Source organism: Chiloscyllium plagiosum, chromosome 45 (assembly GCF_004010195.1).
Source record: "Chiloscyllium plagiosum isolate BGI_BamShark_2017 chromosome 45, ASM401019v2, whole genome shotgun sequence".
In the NCBI taxonomy this organism is placed as follows: Eukaryota; Metazoa; Chordata; class Chondrichthyes; order Orectolobiformes; family Hemiscylliidae; genus Chiloscyllium; species Chiloscyllium plagiosum.
The window spans coordinates 1,104,316-1,120,390 of NC_057754.1; the positions used below are offsets into that span (position 1 = coordinate 1,104,316).

The following is a 16,075-nucleotide window of genomic DNA, read 5'->3' on the forward strand; positions in this document are numbered from 1 at the left end:
AGGTGTATTTCTCGTTCACTCTGAGACGTAATCAGCAGGCACATCCTAACAGCAGTAGGAACATCGTGAATCTATTCTGCCTTCATTGCAGCATCTGCAAGAATTAGGAGTCGCAATGCACTCAACTGCAGCAGAGTTAAATGGTCAGGGTATACTGTTGGATTCCAAACCTATCCTCCTCTCACCTCCTCTTCCCTGGTGCAGCTAGCGTTTGCTGTGAATTGCTAGTCACTTACTCCGTTTAGCAATATGGTGACCTGAAAGTGCCTGTGGACTGTAAATTATGACCCAGCGATGATACAAGCCAGCTGGATATTGATTTGGATTGTTACCTGGTCTGTTTGACAATTATTAAAATGGACATTCAGATACGTTTCAGATTAAATTTCTTTCTCGCCTGCTTTGTCTTTTTCATCAGGGACTGAAGCGATTATCATGAATGTGGGCTGGAATGTATACGGCTGGCACATGTAATGGGGACAGCATTGATTCAGTAGGTTCCGTCTCCCTCCCTGCTCTGTCACTTCAGAACCAAGTGCTCGGGCTTGGGTTCTCGGAGGTCTGTCCCAAGGCCCAGCTTCAGGGTTTTGGTAAATTGTCAGAAAATGAGCTGGCGCTGGAGCCATGATCCTGAGCCCACTCTCTCTCCCCTCCTGTGGTGTTAGGTTCTGAAAACCTCAGACTTTGTCGCTGTGCATGTACAGGCTGCCATTCACTCTCGCTGTTTAGCTTGTGCGACCATTTGAGAGAATGGGATGCAGGAAAGGATGTTACTAGCTCCTTTCATGGAGCCTGCAGTTTAGAATATCATACAAATTAGGAGTAGGCCACTCAGCCCCTCCAGAGCCTTTCAGTCCGGTCACTGCCTTGCATTGCCACCTACCCTGCTATCCCTGACACTCTCTGACTCGCTAGTCAGTCAAGAATTTGTCACCCGCTGCCCCTAAAAAAACTGCCATCTGGTTAAAGCTGTCTCTGTGCTAGAAATCTGAGGAGACTGGGATGTGAGGGTGAGAGTAAAGCTGCAGGACTGTATCGTTTCACCTTCCTGTGTTTTAGTGAGGAGAAGGAAGAGGAGACTGTGGAGGATCAGGAGGTGAAGGGAGAGAGCGAGGCTGCTGATGAAGGAACACTGGAGAAGGTAAGTGGTAGCTGCAGGACACTGTGTGTGAGTGCACGCGTGTGCCCATGCCCCTGTATGTCTAAGCGATGGTAAACATGTGCCCACGCTCCCATGGTAAATATGTGCAGAACAAGCTGTTCATACCTTCTGCTTTGCAGGAAATGACTTCTCCTAATACCCACTGCTGCCCAAGCAGGCACTTCCTACGCAATCTCTACTACTTACAGGGAACTGAAACCCAGGGTATCCTGGAGAATTCACCCACAAGCCCCTCAACACTGCCTATGCCCCTTTCATACTGGAAGAGTCTAGTGCCTTTGTGTTGTCTTTATCCAGTATGATTCAGGGTTGGGGGTGGGGGCGTGCGACTCAGCAGTTAACACTGCTGCCTCAGTGCCAGGGACCCTAGTTCAATACAGCCTCGGGTGACTGTCTGTTTGGAGTTTGCACATTCTCCCCTCATGTTTGCGTGGGTTTCCTCCCACAATCCAAAGGTGTGCAGGTTAGAGTGGATTGGTCATACTAAATTGTCCTTCATGTTCAGGCTAGGTGGATTAGCTATGGGAAATACAGGGATCAATTAAGGAGGGTGACTCTCAATGGGCCAAATAGGCTCTGTCAGCACTGTAGGGATTCTATCATCCCTGCCCTGCCCTGGTCTGGTTTTGTCTTGGAAGTAAACCTTCATCATGCAGTGTAGAAGTTGACTGGTGAGAGCCAGACATTCTCCACTTCTGCACTTCAACGTCTGTCCACATTCCCTGGTGTGTCAGTGAAGGCACTGTCCCATCTAGTTATGGTCTTGTAGATAGCTGTCAGGTTGACCTTACCTTGTGTCTGGGAGCTGAGAGATCATGTGCTGACACAGCAAGAATGTTCCTCTTTTAGATCTCAGGGACCGATCCCTGCCTTATCCCAGGGCCAACCTTTCAACTCGACACCGTCCTTATGATCTATCCTACTTGTCCATCTTCCTTCCTACCTATCCACTCCACCCTCCTCTCTCTGACCCATTGCCATTGCCCCCACCTTCATCACCTATCTCACACTCCGCCACCTCTCCACCCCCTCGGCTCACACCCTCATTCCTGATGAAGGGCTTTTCCTGCTCCTCAGCTGCTGTCTGACCTGCTGTGCTTTTCCAGCACCACACTCTCGACTTGGGTCTCGGGGGCCATCAGTGTAAGAATCTGGTCAGGAATACCAGAGAAACTTCCTCACTCAAAGTGGGTGGGCCTCTCTCCCACAGCGCTGGTCAAGGTGAATAATGTTGATGTATGTTTGAAGGGTGGGGGGGGATGCACAAGAGAGACAAGGGAATATGGTGGGGGTGGAGTGAGAATGGGTAGAGTAAAAATGACCGCGTGGATCTGATATGTTTGTTATAATTGTATATTCCGTTATCAGCCTGAAGATAAAGACTCCCAGAAGGAGAGTGAAGAGAAAGAGGACGAGTCTGCAATGTGGGAGGAAACGTTTAAAACTCACACTGACTCCAAACCCAATGGTAATGTCAGGGGAACCGGCTTCAGTCCCATTACTGCCTGGTCACTGAGCAATACTCGGGCAGGGGTGGGGGCTACCCTGACTTCAGTCTCATTTCTGTGATCAGGGAGTAAACTGTACAAACACTGTTGTATTAAGGTTCCGGGGCATGGGGTGGGTTAAGTGAAATATTGATTCCTTGATTGAGTTTACTACATCGTTCACGCCAGCACAATTTCCTTCAGGAATGGTGGTTTGTAACTTGACCTGGATATATCTGAGGTACTAGGTCAGGTCCTAATTGACTTAGCTGCTAGACTGGGTCTGCAGCTGATGGTAATGGACTCCCTCACCAATCTGCCAGCTGCAGATGTCTCTGTCCATGAGAGGATCGGTAAGGGTAAGCACCACACAATCCCTGTGGAGACAAATTTCCACCATCACATTGAGAATACCCTCCATCGTGTTGTGTCGTTCTAACACTCTGCTAAATGGGGCACCATTAGCTGACACTGAAGTATTCAAATGCAGCAAGATCTGGACAATATCCAGGGTTGGGCTGGCATGTGGCAAATAACATTGGTGCCACACAAAAGCCAGGCTATGAGCATCTCCAGTAAGAGACAATCTAACCACGATCAACATCCTGAGGGATATTGTTGACCAGAAACTCAGTTGGACTCCACATAAATACATGGCTGCAAGGGCAGGTCAGAGGCTGGGAATCCTGCAGTGAGTAACTCCCCAAAGCTTGTCCATCATATACAAAGCATGAGCATGATGGAGTACAGACTCCAACAACACTCAAGAAACTTGACACAGTCTAGGACAATGTAGCCCACTTGATTGCCCTCTCATCTACATTCATCTACCTCCCCCCCCCTTCTACAAGATACACTGCAGAAACTCACCAAAGACCCTCCGGCAGCACCTTCCAAACCCACGGCTACTTCCATCCAGAAGGACGAGGGGCAGCAGGTACATGGGAACACCATCCCCTGCAAGTTCCCCTCTGAGCCCCTCGCCATCCCGACTTGGAAATATCTCACCGTTCCCTCAGTGTGGCTGGGTCAGGATCCTGGAATTCCCTCCCTAATGGCATTGTGGATCACCCCATGGTAGGGACTGCAGCATTCGAAAAGGCAGCTCACCACTAACTTTTCGAGGGCAACTAGGAATGGGCAATAAATGCTGGGCTGGACAATGACACCCACATTCCACAATGGATTTTAAAAACTGCAGCTGGGACACTTGACCCAGTGTTCAAAGCTATAGAAAAATGTGACGTCTGCAGGTGCTGGAAATCAGAGTTGAGAGCGTGTTGCTGGGAGAGCACAGCAGGTCAGGCAGCATCCGAGCAGCAGGAGAATCAACGTTTCAGGCATAATCCTGATGAAGCGATTATGCCCAAAATGTCGATTCTCCTGCTCCTCAGATGCTGCCTGACCTGCTGTGCCTTCCCAGCACCACACTCACTGCTCCAAAGCTGTAGACCCAAGATTCACCCAGAGACCAGAGAACATATTCTTGGCTCAGTGTCCAAGTAACGCCGCACTGTGGGAGAGTGGCCAGGCATTTTCCACATAAATTGCGTCCCGTTTGGTGCTCAGATGATGACTGTTTGTCAGGGTGGACTGAGCTCTGTCTGGTTTGAGTGTACAGTGTTGATTCACACATGTTTATCTCTGCTTCAGGACCGTCCTCTGTTGGCCTGGACTTCTCTCTTCCTGGTTTTGAACATGTTTATGGGATTCCTGAGCATGCTGACAGCCTGAAACTCAAGACCACGGAGTAAGTGCCAGCCACTGAGGCTGACAGAGATTCTTTTAAAGACTTTGTCTGTGCAGACTCTGGGAAACCAGCAGTGAGGCTTTTGCCTGTTGTCTGAACATTGAGTAGAGGGTAGGTTGGGTCAGGGAGTTGTTGAGGGATTCTCCTTACTTTACTGATTGTTCTCCCCAGTGATGAGGTCATTTCTATCGCTATGCATTGAAGCTTGCTGTGTTTAAATTGGCTGCCTTTTTCCTTCATAATCACAGGACCCACCGTTAAGATCCACTTCACAAAATGGCTGATTCTCACTACTCCCAGAAGGACTACAATAGTTCATTATTTAATTCAAAATGCAAAGTCCCTGACAGTCCCGACTGAGAATCTGGTTAACAGAGGACGCCAACAAGGGTCCGGTACTCAACAAATAAGTAAATTCTAATCACAAAGGAGCAGCTATGAACTATCACCACGTTCTGATGGCTGAAACCATGTTTTAAACCCCAGGCCATATATAGACAAGCACAACATGTTCAATTCTAGTTTCTCTCCTATCGGAAGGATGTTGGGAAACTTGAAAGGGTTCAGAAAAGACTCTCCAGGATGTTGCCAGGGTTGGAGGATCTGAGCTACAGGGAGAGGCTGAAAAGGCTGGGGCTGTTTTCCCTGGAGCATCGGAGGCTGAGGGGTGCCCTTATAGAGGCTTATAAAATCATGAGGGGCATGGATAGGGTAAATAGACAAAATCTTTTCCCTGAAGTCGGGGAGTACAGAACTAGAGGGCATAGGTTTAGGGTGAGAGGGGAAAGATATAAAAAGGGACCTAAGGGGCAACTGTTTCACACAGAGGGTGGTACGTGTGTAGAATGAGCTGTCAGAGGAAGTGGTGGAGACTGGTACAATTACAGCATTTAAAAGGCATCTGGATGGTAAATGGATAGGAAGGGTTTAGAGGGATATGGGCCGGGTGCTGGCAAATGGGACTAGATTAATTTAGGATATCTGGTTGGCATGGATGAGTCTGACTGAAGGGTCTGTTTCCGTGCTGTACATCTCTCTGACTCCATAATGTTTCTTTACCCTCTGCCCAAAAAAACCCCAAGGTAACACAGTTCCACAGCCTCATTGCACAGGCTCTGTTGAGAAGTTCCTTTTGCTCATCCACACTTTTGTTTTTCAACTGCCTTTCTCTAGGTTCTTCAGGAGGCACCGGGAGGTTGGTACACTAACTACAAAGTCTCTTTGTTATTCTTGAAGGCAACTGCTTACAGCAACTGATAGAAGGAGAAATAACTGGCTTTCTTCTGGATACCACACAGAGAGGGAGAAAGCCAGCTCGCCCTTCCAGCAGTCTGAAGGACTCTGTTAATTGTTAGCACCCACAATCTGCCCAGTAACCAATCAGAGAGCTGTCATTGGGCTGAGGACCTTTTACATCCAGACTGGTCACAGTTGTACAAACCAACCCCAGTGACTTGTTGCCTGCCAAACCTCCCTTCCTGGTGCAGTGATGTCTACAAACACCACCCCTCCCAAACACACTCAGCATCTCAATTCCTTGTTTTGAAAAGGACAGCAATTCATTCCACACTCCTTGGTTCTTAAACAGTCTTCTTTTTTCACCCCCACCTTTGCCCAAAATCCAAAATACAGGAAATAAAATGACATGGTCTTTACACCATGCTTCAAAACAAAGTCCTGCATTAGCTGTGAAATCCTGGGCTGGCTTTTAAAGGGACACTACCTATCTCTCCCTGACTGATCCGTGCTGAGATTAGGAAGATCCCCACAGGTCAGTCAACAGTTGGCGTTTTGAAGTGTGTGCATATTTACTATTTCTTTCCCTTCTGTTCAGTGGTGGAGACCCGTACCGTCTGTATAACCTGGATGTGTTCCAGTACGAGATATTTAACCCCATGGCTCTGTATGGTGCTGTACCTCTTCTGCTAGCGCACAATCTCCGCAGGACTCTGGGCATCTTCTGGCTGAATGCTGCTGAGACTTGGGTAGACATCAGCTCCAACACAGCAGGCAAGGTGGGTACCATAGGCCCTCGCTTTCCAGAACTTCGGGTATTAATTGGGAGCCTTCCCTGTCTCTCCCAGCCCCCAACTCGCCATCCATCGAGGAGCTGCCTCAAACAGTCTGTGGGCCCTCCGTGTGGGTCGGAGGGAGTAGGATGGCAGAAGGACGCTGGGAAGTAGTTACGTGGTGATGCTGGAGGGGGTTCAGACTTTGGGAAAAGGAGGTTGTCTACTCTGACCGTTCTTCCTGGGGATTGTAAAGAGTTGTTGGATTCTGTGTGTCTGTGTAGAGATGAAGGTGATTGAGGATCACTGAGGGGTTCTGTAACAGGAGAAAGGCCCCCCCCCCCCCCCCACCAGGTTCAAATGGATGCTCAGCATAAGACCATTTTGGAGCAAGACTAGAATAGGCAGAGGCCATTCAGCCCCTCCAGCCTGGTCTAGCACTCAGGTCATGCCTCCATTTTTTTTTAAGGTAGGCAATGGCCTAGTGCTATTATTGCGAGACTATTAATCCAGGGATCCAAGTAATGTTCGGGAGACCCAGGTTCAAATCCCACCACAGCAAATGGAGGCATTTGAATTCAATAAAACAGTCTGGAGTTGTGGGTCTAATGGATGTTGCGACAGCATAGTCTATTGTCAGGAAAGCCCATCTGGCTCATTAATGTCCTTTCGGGAAAGAGATCTGTCATCTTTATCTGGTCTGGCCTGTATGTGACTCCAGACCCACAGCAATGTGGTTGACACTGAACTGCCCTCTGGGCAATTAGGGATGGGCCATAAATGCTGGTCCAGCCAGTGACACCCACATGATGTTAAGGCAATAAACCCCCCCCGCCCCCCTCATATCTGAGAGATCCTAGACTATTGCCTGGTGAATAAAGACTGCCTGTGGTTCAGTCGTTCTGGTTCTCACTGACCTCAATCCCTCCACAGACTCTGTTTGGGAAGATGCTGGATTATGTTCAGGGGGCGAATGAAATTCCACAGACTGACGTGCGCTGGATTTCTGAGAGTGGGATCATCGATGTTTTCCTGCTCCTGGGCCCTTCTCCGTTTGATGTCTTCAGACAGTACACCTCACTGACAGGTAAGTCAGCCACAGTGGGTGAGGGTTTGACTGGGTTACTGCTGGTATCCTGGGGTGAATGCTCAGACAGGATCTCTGGAACGTTGCCAGTGCCTTACTGATATGTCTGTGACTGTCATAGGAACAGGAAGGGGCACTGTCTGTGTCCCTCGAGCATGTTCTTGTGTGTGAACATGGGCCTCCTGACAACACCTCTGAATGATCTGGCCTCCCACAGCAGAATGTAACTCCTTCCTCTTTGGGAGCTTCTAATAGAACATTTCCTGTGTCCGCGTCCTCTTTGTACCTTTATTTACGTCTTGAATTCCCATCACCACAGCCCTGATTCCTGTGCTCATTTTAACGCTCCCTATTAGCTCATTAGCAAGTGATAGAAAGAGGACAGATGTGAGAGGTAGTTTGTTTACTCAGGGAGTAGTAGGGGGCGTGGAAAGCAGTGCCTGCAGCAGTCATAGACTCGCCAACCTTCAGGGCATTTAAATGGTCATTGGATAGGCGTATGGATGAGAATGGAACAGTGTAGGACAGATGGGCTTCAGATTGGTTTCACAGGTCAGCATGACATCGAGGACCAAAGGACCTGTATTGCGCTGTAATGTTCTAAGACCTTTCAATCTCAACCTTTAAATATCATCTTAACCGTCCCTGCTCCAATGGGAACGATCCTAGTGTCTCCAGTCTCTCTGCACATGCTGTGAAGTCCCTCTTGCTTGGTCCTGTCCCAGTAAATCTCCCTGCACACCCTGTCCAAGGCCTCGATGGCCTTCCTGAAGTATTGGCATACAGGACTCCACCTGGTTCATTGCTTTTGCAAACAATGCCTCTGTTTATAAAGCCTGGGAACTAGGATGTGTTTTCTTCTAAACAGCCTTTTCAACCTGTCTTACTGGTTCCAGAGGTTAGTGTATGTACAGCGCCCTGTAACCCCTCCCAGGTCCCTCTGTTCCTGCATCATTTTGATCACTACATATCAGCTAATGCAACTGGAAGCTCAGTTCAACTGGAATGTGGGTGGTTTGATTGCGCGAGCTAGTACATGGCTGAGGGGCCGAACAGCTTTTTCCTATGCTGCATGATTGGAGAGCTGATTGAGCTGGATGATATACACAAGCCTGACTGCTGATTTAACTAAAAGACCTTGTTTGTGGGATGTGGGAAGGTGGAGAAGGTGGGGATCAGCAGCTGCCTTGACTAGGGATAGGGTACGGTGCTGTTGGGGAGGGAATTCCAGGATTTTTCAGCAAGTGATATATTTCCAAGTCAGGATGGTGAATGGCTTGGAGGGGAACTTGGAGGGAGTTGGTATTGCTATGTATCTGCTGCCTTTGTCCCTCTCGGCTGTAGAGGCTGCAGGTTTGGAAGGTGCTGTCAATTCTAGTGACTGTCTCTCTTGGCCTGCCCCAGGAACACAGGCTCTGCCCCCTCTCTTCGCCATCAGCTACCACCAGTGCCGCTGGAATTACAACGACGATGAAGATGTCCATACTGTAGATGCTGGTTTTGATGAGCATGACATTCCCTATGATGTTATCTGGCTGGACATCGAGCACACTGATGGGAAGCGGTACTTCACCTGGGATCCCAACAAATTCCCCAATCCCAAGGAGATGCTGCAAAACCTGGCCGCCAAGAAACGGAAGGTAAGGGAGCGGGAATGAGGAACGCTGGGGGATAATGGGTTAGCGGTTGTTCTTTGGAAAGCTGTACTGTCTGTGGATCACTAACTCCATGTCACCCCTCCAGATGGTCAGTATAGTGGACCCCCACATTAAGATTGACAGCAGCTACAAGATTCACACCACCATCCAATCTCGCAACTTCTACGTTAAGACGAAGGATGGAAATGATTACGAAGGCTGGTGTTGGCCAGGTAATTGTTCACAATAACTGCTCGGTAACTGTTCGTCCATCCTGCTCAGCCCAGACCTTTCTCGAGCTTCCTCCTGTCTGTGTAACAATCAGGACCTCAACAGTAATTGTGACTTGCATTTGCATAGCGCCTTGTCAGTAGTAAAACGGCTCCGGGCTTCGTAAGTGCGGAAATGACACTGCATTTGATGTTGTGATCATTTGAGGACAAAACGCACAACCGAGGAATGAGTTTTAATGGAGGATCTGAAAAGAAGGTAATAAATCGTGGAAACAGTTCCAGGTTTTTGTAGCTGGGCGTCTGTAAGGCCAGCCAGGAGCAGGGAGGGGCTCAGATCTCAAGGGCGTACGGCTGAGAGGGAGAGAATATAGGGGCTGGAGGGGGTGTACAGAGACGGGTGGGGCCCCCGGCCGCCTCGGAGATCTCACCCCCGGCCGCCTCGGAGATCTCACCCCCGGCCGCCTCGGAGATCTCACCCCCGGCCGCCTCGGAGATCTCACCCCCGGCCGCCTCGGAGATCTCACCCCCGGCCGCCTCGGAGATCTCACCCCCGGCCGCCTCGGAGATCTCACCCCCGGCCGCCTCGGAGATCTCACCCCCGGCCGCCTCGGAGATCTCACCCCCGGCCGCCTCGGAGATCTCACCCCCGGCCGCCTCGGAGATCTCACCCCCGGCCGCCTCGGAGATCTCACCCCCGGCCGCCTCGGAGATCTCACCCCCGGCCGCCTCGGAGATCTCACCCCCGGCCGCCTCGGAGATCTCACCCCCGGCCGCCTCGGAGATCTCACCCCCGGCCGCCTCGGAGATCTCACCCCCGGCCGCCTCGGAGATCTCACCCCCGGCCGCCTCGGAGATCTCACCCCCGGCCGCCTCGGAGATCTCACCCCCGGCCGCCTCGGAGATCTCACCCCCGGCCGCCTCGGAGATCTCACCCCCGGCCGCCTCGGAGATCTCACCCCCGGCCGCCTCGGAGATCTCACCCCCGGCCGCCTCGGAGATCTCACCCCCGGCCGCCTCGGAGATCTCACCCCCGGCCGCCTCGGAGATCTCACCCCCGGCCGCCTCGGAGATCTCACCCCCGGCCGCCTCGGAGATCTCACCCCCGGCCGCCTCGGAGATCTCACCCCCGGCCGCCTCGGAGATCTCACCCCCGGCCGCCTCGGAGATCTCACCCCCGGCCGCCTCGGAGATCTCACCCCCGGCCGCCTCGGAGATCTCACCCCCGGCCGCCTCGGAGATCTCACCCCCGGCCGCCTCGGAGATCTCACCCCCGGCCGCCTCGGAGATCTCACCCCCGGCCGCCTCGGAGATCTCACCCCCGGCCGCCTCGGAGATCTCACCCCCGGCCGCCTCGGAGATCTCACCCCCGGCCGCCTCGGAGATCTCACCCCCGGCCGCCTCGGAGATCTCACCCCCGGCCGCCTCGGAGATCTCACCCCCGGCCGCCTCGGAGATCTCACCCCCGGCCGCCTCGGAGATCTCACCCCCGGCCGCCTCGGAGATCTCACCCCCGGCCGCCTCGGAGATCTCACCCCCGGCCGCCTCGGAGATCTCACCCCCGGCCGCCTCGGAGATCTCACCCCCGGCCGCCTCGGAGATCTCACCCCCGGCCGCCTCGGAGATCTCACCCCCGGCCGCCTCGGAGATCTCACCCCCGGCCGCCTCGGAGATCTCACCCCCGGCCGCCTCGGAGATCTCACCCCCGGCCGCCTCGGAGATCTCACCCCCGGCCGCCTCGGAGATCTCACCCCCGGCCGCCTCGGAGATCTCACCCCCGGCCGCCTCGGAGATCTCACCCCCGGCCGCCTCGGAGATCTCACCCCCGGCCGCCTCGGAGATCTCACCCCCGGCCGCCTCGGAGATCTCACCCCCGGCCGCCTCGGAGATCTCACCCCCGGCCGCCTCGGAGATCTCACCCCCGGCCGCCTCGGAGATCTCACCCCCGGCCGCCTCGGAGATCTCACCCCCGGCCGCCTCGGAGATCTCACCCCCGGCCGCCTCGGAGATAACACTGAGATAGCCGAGGGACCTGAGCTGAGCCCTGTTGCTGTATGTGATCTGACCCGCTACAGTTGCTCACTGCTTCCCCGCTGTGGTCTTGTATGCGGTGATCCCTGCATTCTTTGTTCACACCTACACACACACATCGCCTCTCAGTGAGTGGCTCACAGGTCTCATTGGCACTTGTTAAGCTGTGGGTGATTGTTCTGACTCTGTGTGAGCTGTTAGTTGATGCTGTGGGTACGGTGAGCTGCTGGGTGTCTGAGGTACAGACCTGCTGTGTAATCCTTGTTTGTCTGTCTGTCCTAGGTTCAGCTGGTTATCCTGACTTCACCAATCCGGAGATGCGATCTTGGTGGGCCAGCATGTTTGCTTACGATCAGTATGAGGTCAGTCAGAACATTCCCTATCATTACCTTTTACAGCCTGGGGTGCTGCTACTCTGCCTTCTCACTCCAACTTCAGTCTAGGGGAGGGGGTTGGGTTTAGTTTTCAAAATCTGCACCTCTGTAACCAGCTGACAAAATCCCCCATCCGGATATGAAATGTACAAAGGGACAGAGTATACAAAAATGTTCTCTTGGGCTCAGCCTTGTACCAAAAATAGCTTTATTCTACATCCAGTTTGGTATTGCCCAAATTCACAGTCCCCTTACAATAAAATCTGAGGCTGGCAAAGGGTTCTCACTGATAGCTGTGACACAGTGAGAGCCTGGAGAGAAAGTGGGAGTCAGTCAGAGCTCCTCAACGCCCCAATGCTGCCTCAGAGCTTGCAGAAGCCCATTGGAGACCCTGACCCACCCCTTTGGAAAGCTCTGTTCTCTTGTTTTATAGGTAACCCCCTGACTTGCCTCTTAGTGCTGACTGCTGTAAAGGGTAAGGGGGCTGTTATCTATCCCAGCTCAGATGTTTCCTTTCCTTTTAGAGAAAGGAATTACAGTTTGTACCTCCCATCCCAGAGTTGCTTCATAGCCAATGCAGGGCTGTTTTTGGGCGCCCTGCAGCCTTTGTTGGTTTTTGTCCGCACAGCAAGATCCCAGTAAGGGTCATGTGGTTGAGATCCAGGTAGCTGTATTTTTTTTTATATTTAGACATGTTGGTTGAGGGACAGATTCTGGCTTTGGGAAACCAGGGAGAATTCCTCAAATCCCACTGCTGTTCAAGGACAGCTGGATGGCAATATCTGTCCAGCCTCAGGAACAGTGAGCTGGAATGTGGGTCTGTGAAACTGCACAGGCAGTCCACGGAGCTCAACCCTAGCACCACTGCGGAAACAGCAATCCTGAGGGTACTCGCTGCACCACTCCAAAACAGAATGGTGTTCGAGTCAAACTTTGGGACTGCTGGTGAATAGGTATCCAGCCAAACAAAAGTGAATTATCCTCCAATGCTGGATCCATACTGGGGGAAGCTGGATTAAAAACCACCAGAGGGTAGCCATCTCAGATGAAAATGAGGATTCCTTTCTTCAAAGGGTGATGAAACTGTGAGACTCTTTCCCAGAGAAATGAGAGTGTGCCTGTGTCTCTGTGTGCACTTGATTCGAGTGGAAGAAAGTATTTGCATGCCTACGGCGAATGGACTTCCCTTTTGAGAATGTCTAACTCTGTGTTTTCTGTACCCATCCCTACCCTGTGTGATAAGGGCTCCATGGATAATCTGTACACGTGGAATGATATGAATGAGCCCTCTGTGTTCAATGGGCCAGAGGTGACCATGCACAAGGACGCTGTTCACATGGGTGGCTTTGAACACCGAGATGTTCACAATCTTTATGCTTTGTATGTGGTGAGTAATGGAGTGGGAGCCAACTCTGCTACAGTGCAGGTGACCCTTTAGTATTTCACCTTGTACACATATCTGGAATATTCAACCTATTCAGAACCTGAACTGGGCTCGCCACATAAACATGGTGGCCATGAGGTCAGGTCAGAGGCTGGGAATCCTGCAGTGAGTAACTCCCCCCAGAGCATGTCCCACCATCTACAAGTCAGGAGGGTGAGGGAATACTCCCCACTTGCCCCTGGATGGGGGCAACTCCAACAACACTCAAGAAGTTCGACATAATCCAGGAGAAAGCAGCCCCCGCTGGATTGGCCCCACCCCCACCATTTTCAACACAGTGACCGTAGAACCCACCACCACAGTGCCCTTATGTTGACTGCACCTTGGGAGGGAGAGAGCGAGATACCAACACACTGTCTCTAAACTGACAGTGGGGCTAATAGGATTACTTGGCATGGACAGGTTCCACAGACTGAACTAGAATTCCCAAGAATTGAAGAGATTAAAGGTGAGTGTTAGCAAGGTGTTTAAAGGATTTGATAGGATCGATCCTAACAGTTTGTTCCCTGGAGTACAGGTAGACCAGAACATGGGGCAGAATCTTGTCATTTGACCAGAGTGCTCAGGGGTCCTGTCAGGAAGCACTTCCTCAAACAAAAGGCCCACCTCAGGGCCTTCACGGTCTATTGGAAATGTTCAGATTTAAGTGGAAATGTTTCTGATGAACCAAGGCTAGTAAGGTTATGGAACAAAGGTGAGTAAGGTGGAGTTAAAGTACAGATCAGGCGAGTGCTGTATGAATGATGGGATAGGCCTGAGGGGCCGAATAACCACCATCTGTTGTTTCGGTTTAATATTAGTGATCTTTGGTCATACTGTACAGAAACTGACCCTTCGGCTCAACTCCATGCCGACCAGATATCCTAACCTAATCTAGTCCCATTTGTCAGCACTTGGCCCATATCCCTCGCAACACTTCCTATTTATATACCCATCCAGATGCCTTTTTAATGTTGCAATTGTACCAGCTTCCACCATTTCCTCTGGCAGCTCGTTCCATACATGTACCACCCTCTGCATGAAAAAGTTACCCATCCCACCTTAAACCTATGCCCTCTAGTTCAGGACTCCCCCCACCCTAGAAGGAAGGTCTTGCCTATTTACTCTATCCATGCCCCTCATGATTTTATAAACCTCTATAAGGTCACCCCTCAGCCTCCGACACTCCAGGGAAAACAGCCTCAGTCTATTCAGTCTCGCGCTCGCTCCGTCTCGCGCTCGCTCCGTCTCGCGCTCGCTCCGTCTCGCGCTCGCTCCGTCTCGCGCTCGCTCCCTCAAGTCCTCCAACTCTGGCAACATCCTTGTAAATCTTTTCTACGTCCTTTCCAGTTTAACAACAACTTTCCTATAGCAGGGAGACCAGAACTGAACACACTATTCCAACAGTGGTCTAACCAATAGCCTGTACAACTGCAATATGACCTCCCAACTCCTGTACTCAGTGTTCTGACCAGTGAAGACAAGTGTGCCAAATCACTATCCTGTTTACCTGTGACTCCACTTTCAAGGAGCTATGCATCTGCACTCCAAGGTGTCTTTGTTCAGCAACACTCCCCAGGACCTGTGTGTAAGTGTATAACTCCTGCTCTGATTTGTCTTTCCAAAATGCAGCACCTCACATTTATCTGAATTAAACTCCATCTGCCACTCCTTGCCCCATTGACCCATCTGATCAAGATCCCCATTGTAATCTGAGGTAACCTTCTTGACTGTCCACTACACCTCCAAATTCTCATCCAACTTGTTTACTTGAATGACAAAAAGCAGGAGACCCAGCACCAATCCTTGCAGCACATCAATGGTCACCAGCCTCCACTCCACAAACCATCCCTGCACCACCACCCTCTGTGTCTCCTACCTTCAAGCCAAATTTCTATCCAGATGGCTAGCTCTTGCTGGATCCCATGTGATCTAACCTTACTAACCAGTCGATCAGGTGGAACCCTGTCAAACGCTTTACTGAAGTCCATCAAGACAGCATCTACTGCTCTGCCTTCACCAATCTTCTTTGTCACCTCTTCAATAAAAAACTCCAATGTTCTTCTCCCTCTGCTTACTTTACAGCAAATGGCCACGTCAGATGGTCAGATCCAGCGGTCTGGCGGGACAGAGAGGCCCTTTGTCCTCACCAGGGGTTTCTTTGCTGGCTCCCAACGTTACGGTGAGTTCTTCCCCCTTCCCCCATCCCCAGTTCATTAAAGCCTTCGTGTACCTTGGTTAGATTTGGAGTGCACTGTGTACGTATAGCCACAACATTGTTGCACCGATACAGGGGTTCTGCCTTGCCCCCAAACCTGCCCTGCCCTGCCCTGCCCTGCCTGCTGAGGGGATAGACAGAGCCAAGATCGAGGGATCTGAGGAGAATCTTTTATACCCTGGGGGATGATGGGGCTCTGGAATGTACCATGTGGGAGGATAGTTTAGGTGGGAATCCCCATCAATATCTGACATTCCCAAATAAATCCAGTGGGGACTTTGGGAGAAAGATTCCTGACCCCCACCAGAGAATGGGAAAAATGTGGAACTAACTCCTGCAGGGAAGGCTCAAGGAGAGTCCTGAGGATTATGTTTAAGGCAGAAACTGGATAAACTGATGGGGGGAGAAAGAAATTGGGGTCAGGGTGAGGAATGAGATGGTGGGGAGTGCGGGGGATGCTCTGAAACACCAGGGATATCAGCCAATGGCTGAATGGCCTGCTTCTGTGCTGTGTAATCTCACCTGGTAATTGAAGGCATAGAGTCATACACCACGGACACAGACCCTACAGCCCAACTAGTCCATGCTGATCCTAACCCCAAACTAAACTAGTCCCAGCTGCCTGCTCCTGGCCCATATCTCCAACCCTTTCCCAGTCATGTCGCTT

At 51.5% G+C, this 16,075-nt stretch overlaps 1 protein-coding gene across 1 annotated transcript in view; it reads left to right on the forward strand.

The window, feature by feature from the left end:
- The window catches only part of LOC122543974 (neutral alpha-glucosidase AB-like), a 17,032-nt gene extending 1,603 nt beyond the window's left edge, over positions 1 to 15,429 (forward strand). Inside the window, exons 2-11 of the mRNA XM_043682983.1 lie at positions 970 to 1,141; positions 2,531 to 2,630; positions 4,303 to 4,399; positions 6,234 to 6,414; positions 7,342 to 7,495; positions 8,900 to 9,135; positions 9,239 to 9,365; positions 11,676 to 11,755; positions 13,011 to 13,154; positions 15,276 to 15,429. Of these exons, the coding sequence (XP_043538918.1) occupies positions 970 to 1,141; positions 2,531 to 2,630; positions 4,303 to 4,399; positions 6,234 to 6,414; positions 7,342 to 7,495; positions 8,900 to 9,135; positions 9,239 to 9,365; positions 11,676 to 11,755; positions 13,011 to 13,154; positions 15,276 to 15,410 (1,426 nt within the window). The 3' untranslated portion in view covers positions 15,411 to 15,429. The remainder of the gene's footprint in view (positions 1 to 969; positions 1,142 to 2,530; positions 2,631 to 4,302; positions 4,400 to 6,233; positions 6,415 to 7,341; positions 7,496 to 8,899; positions 9,136 to 9,238; positions 9,366 to 11,675; positions 11,756 to 13,010; positions 13,155 to 15,275) is intronic.
- The last annotated feature ends 646 nt before the right edge of the window (positions 15,430 to 16,075 follow it).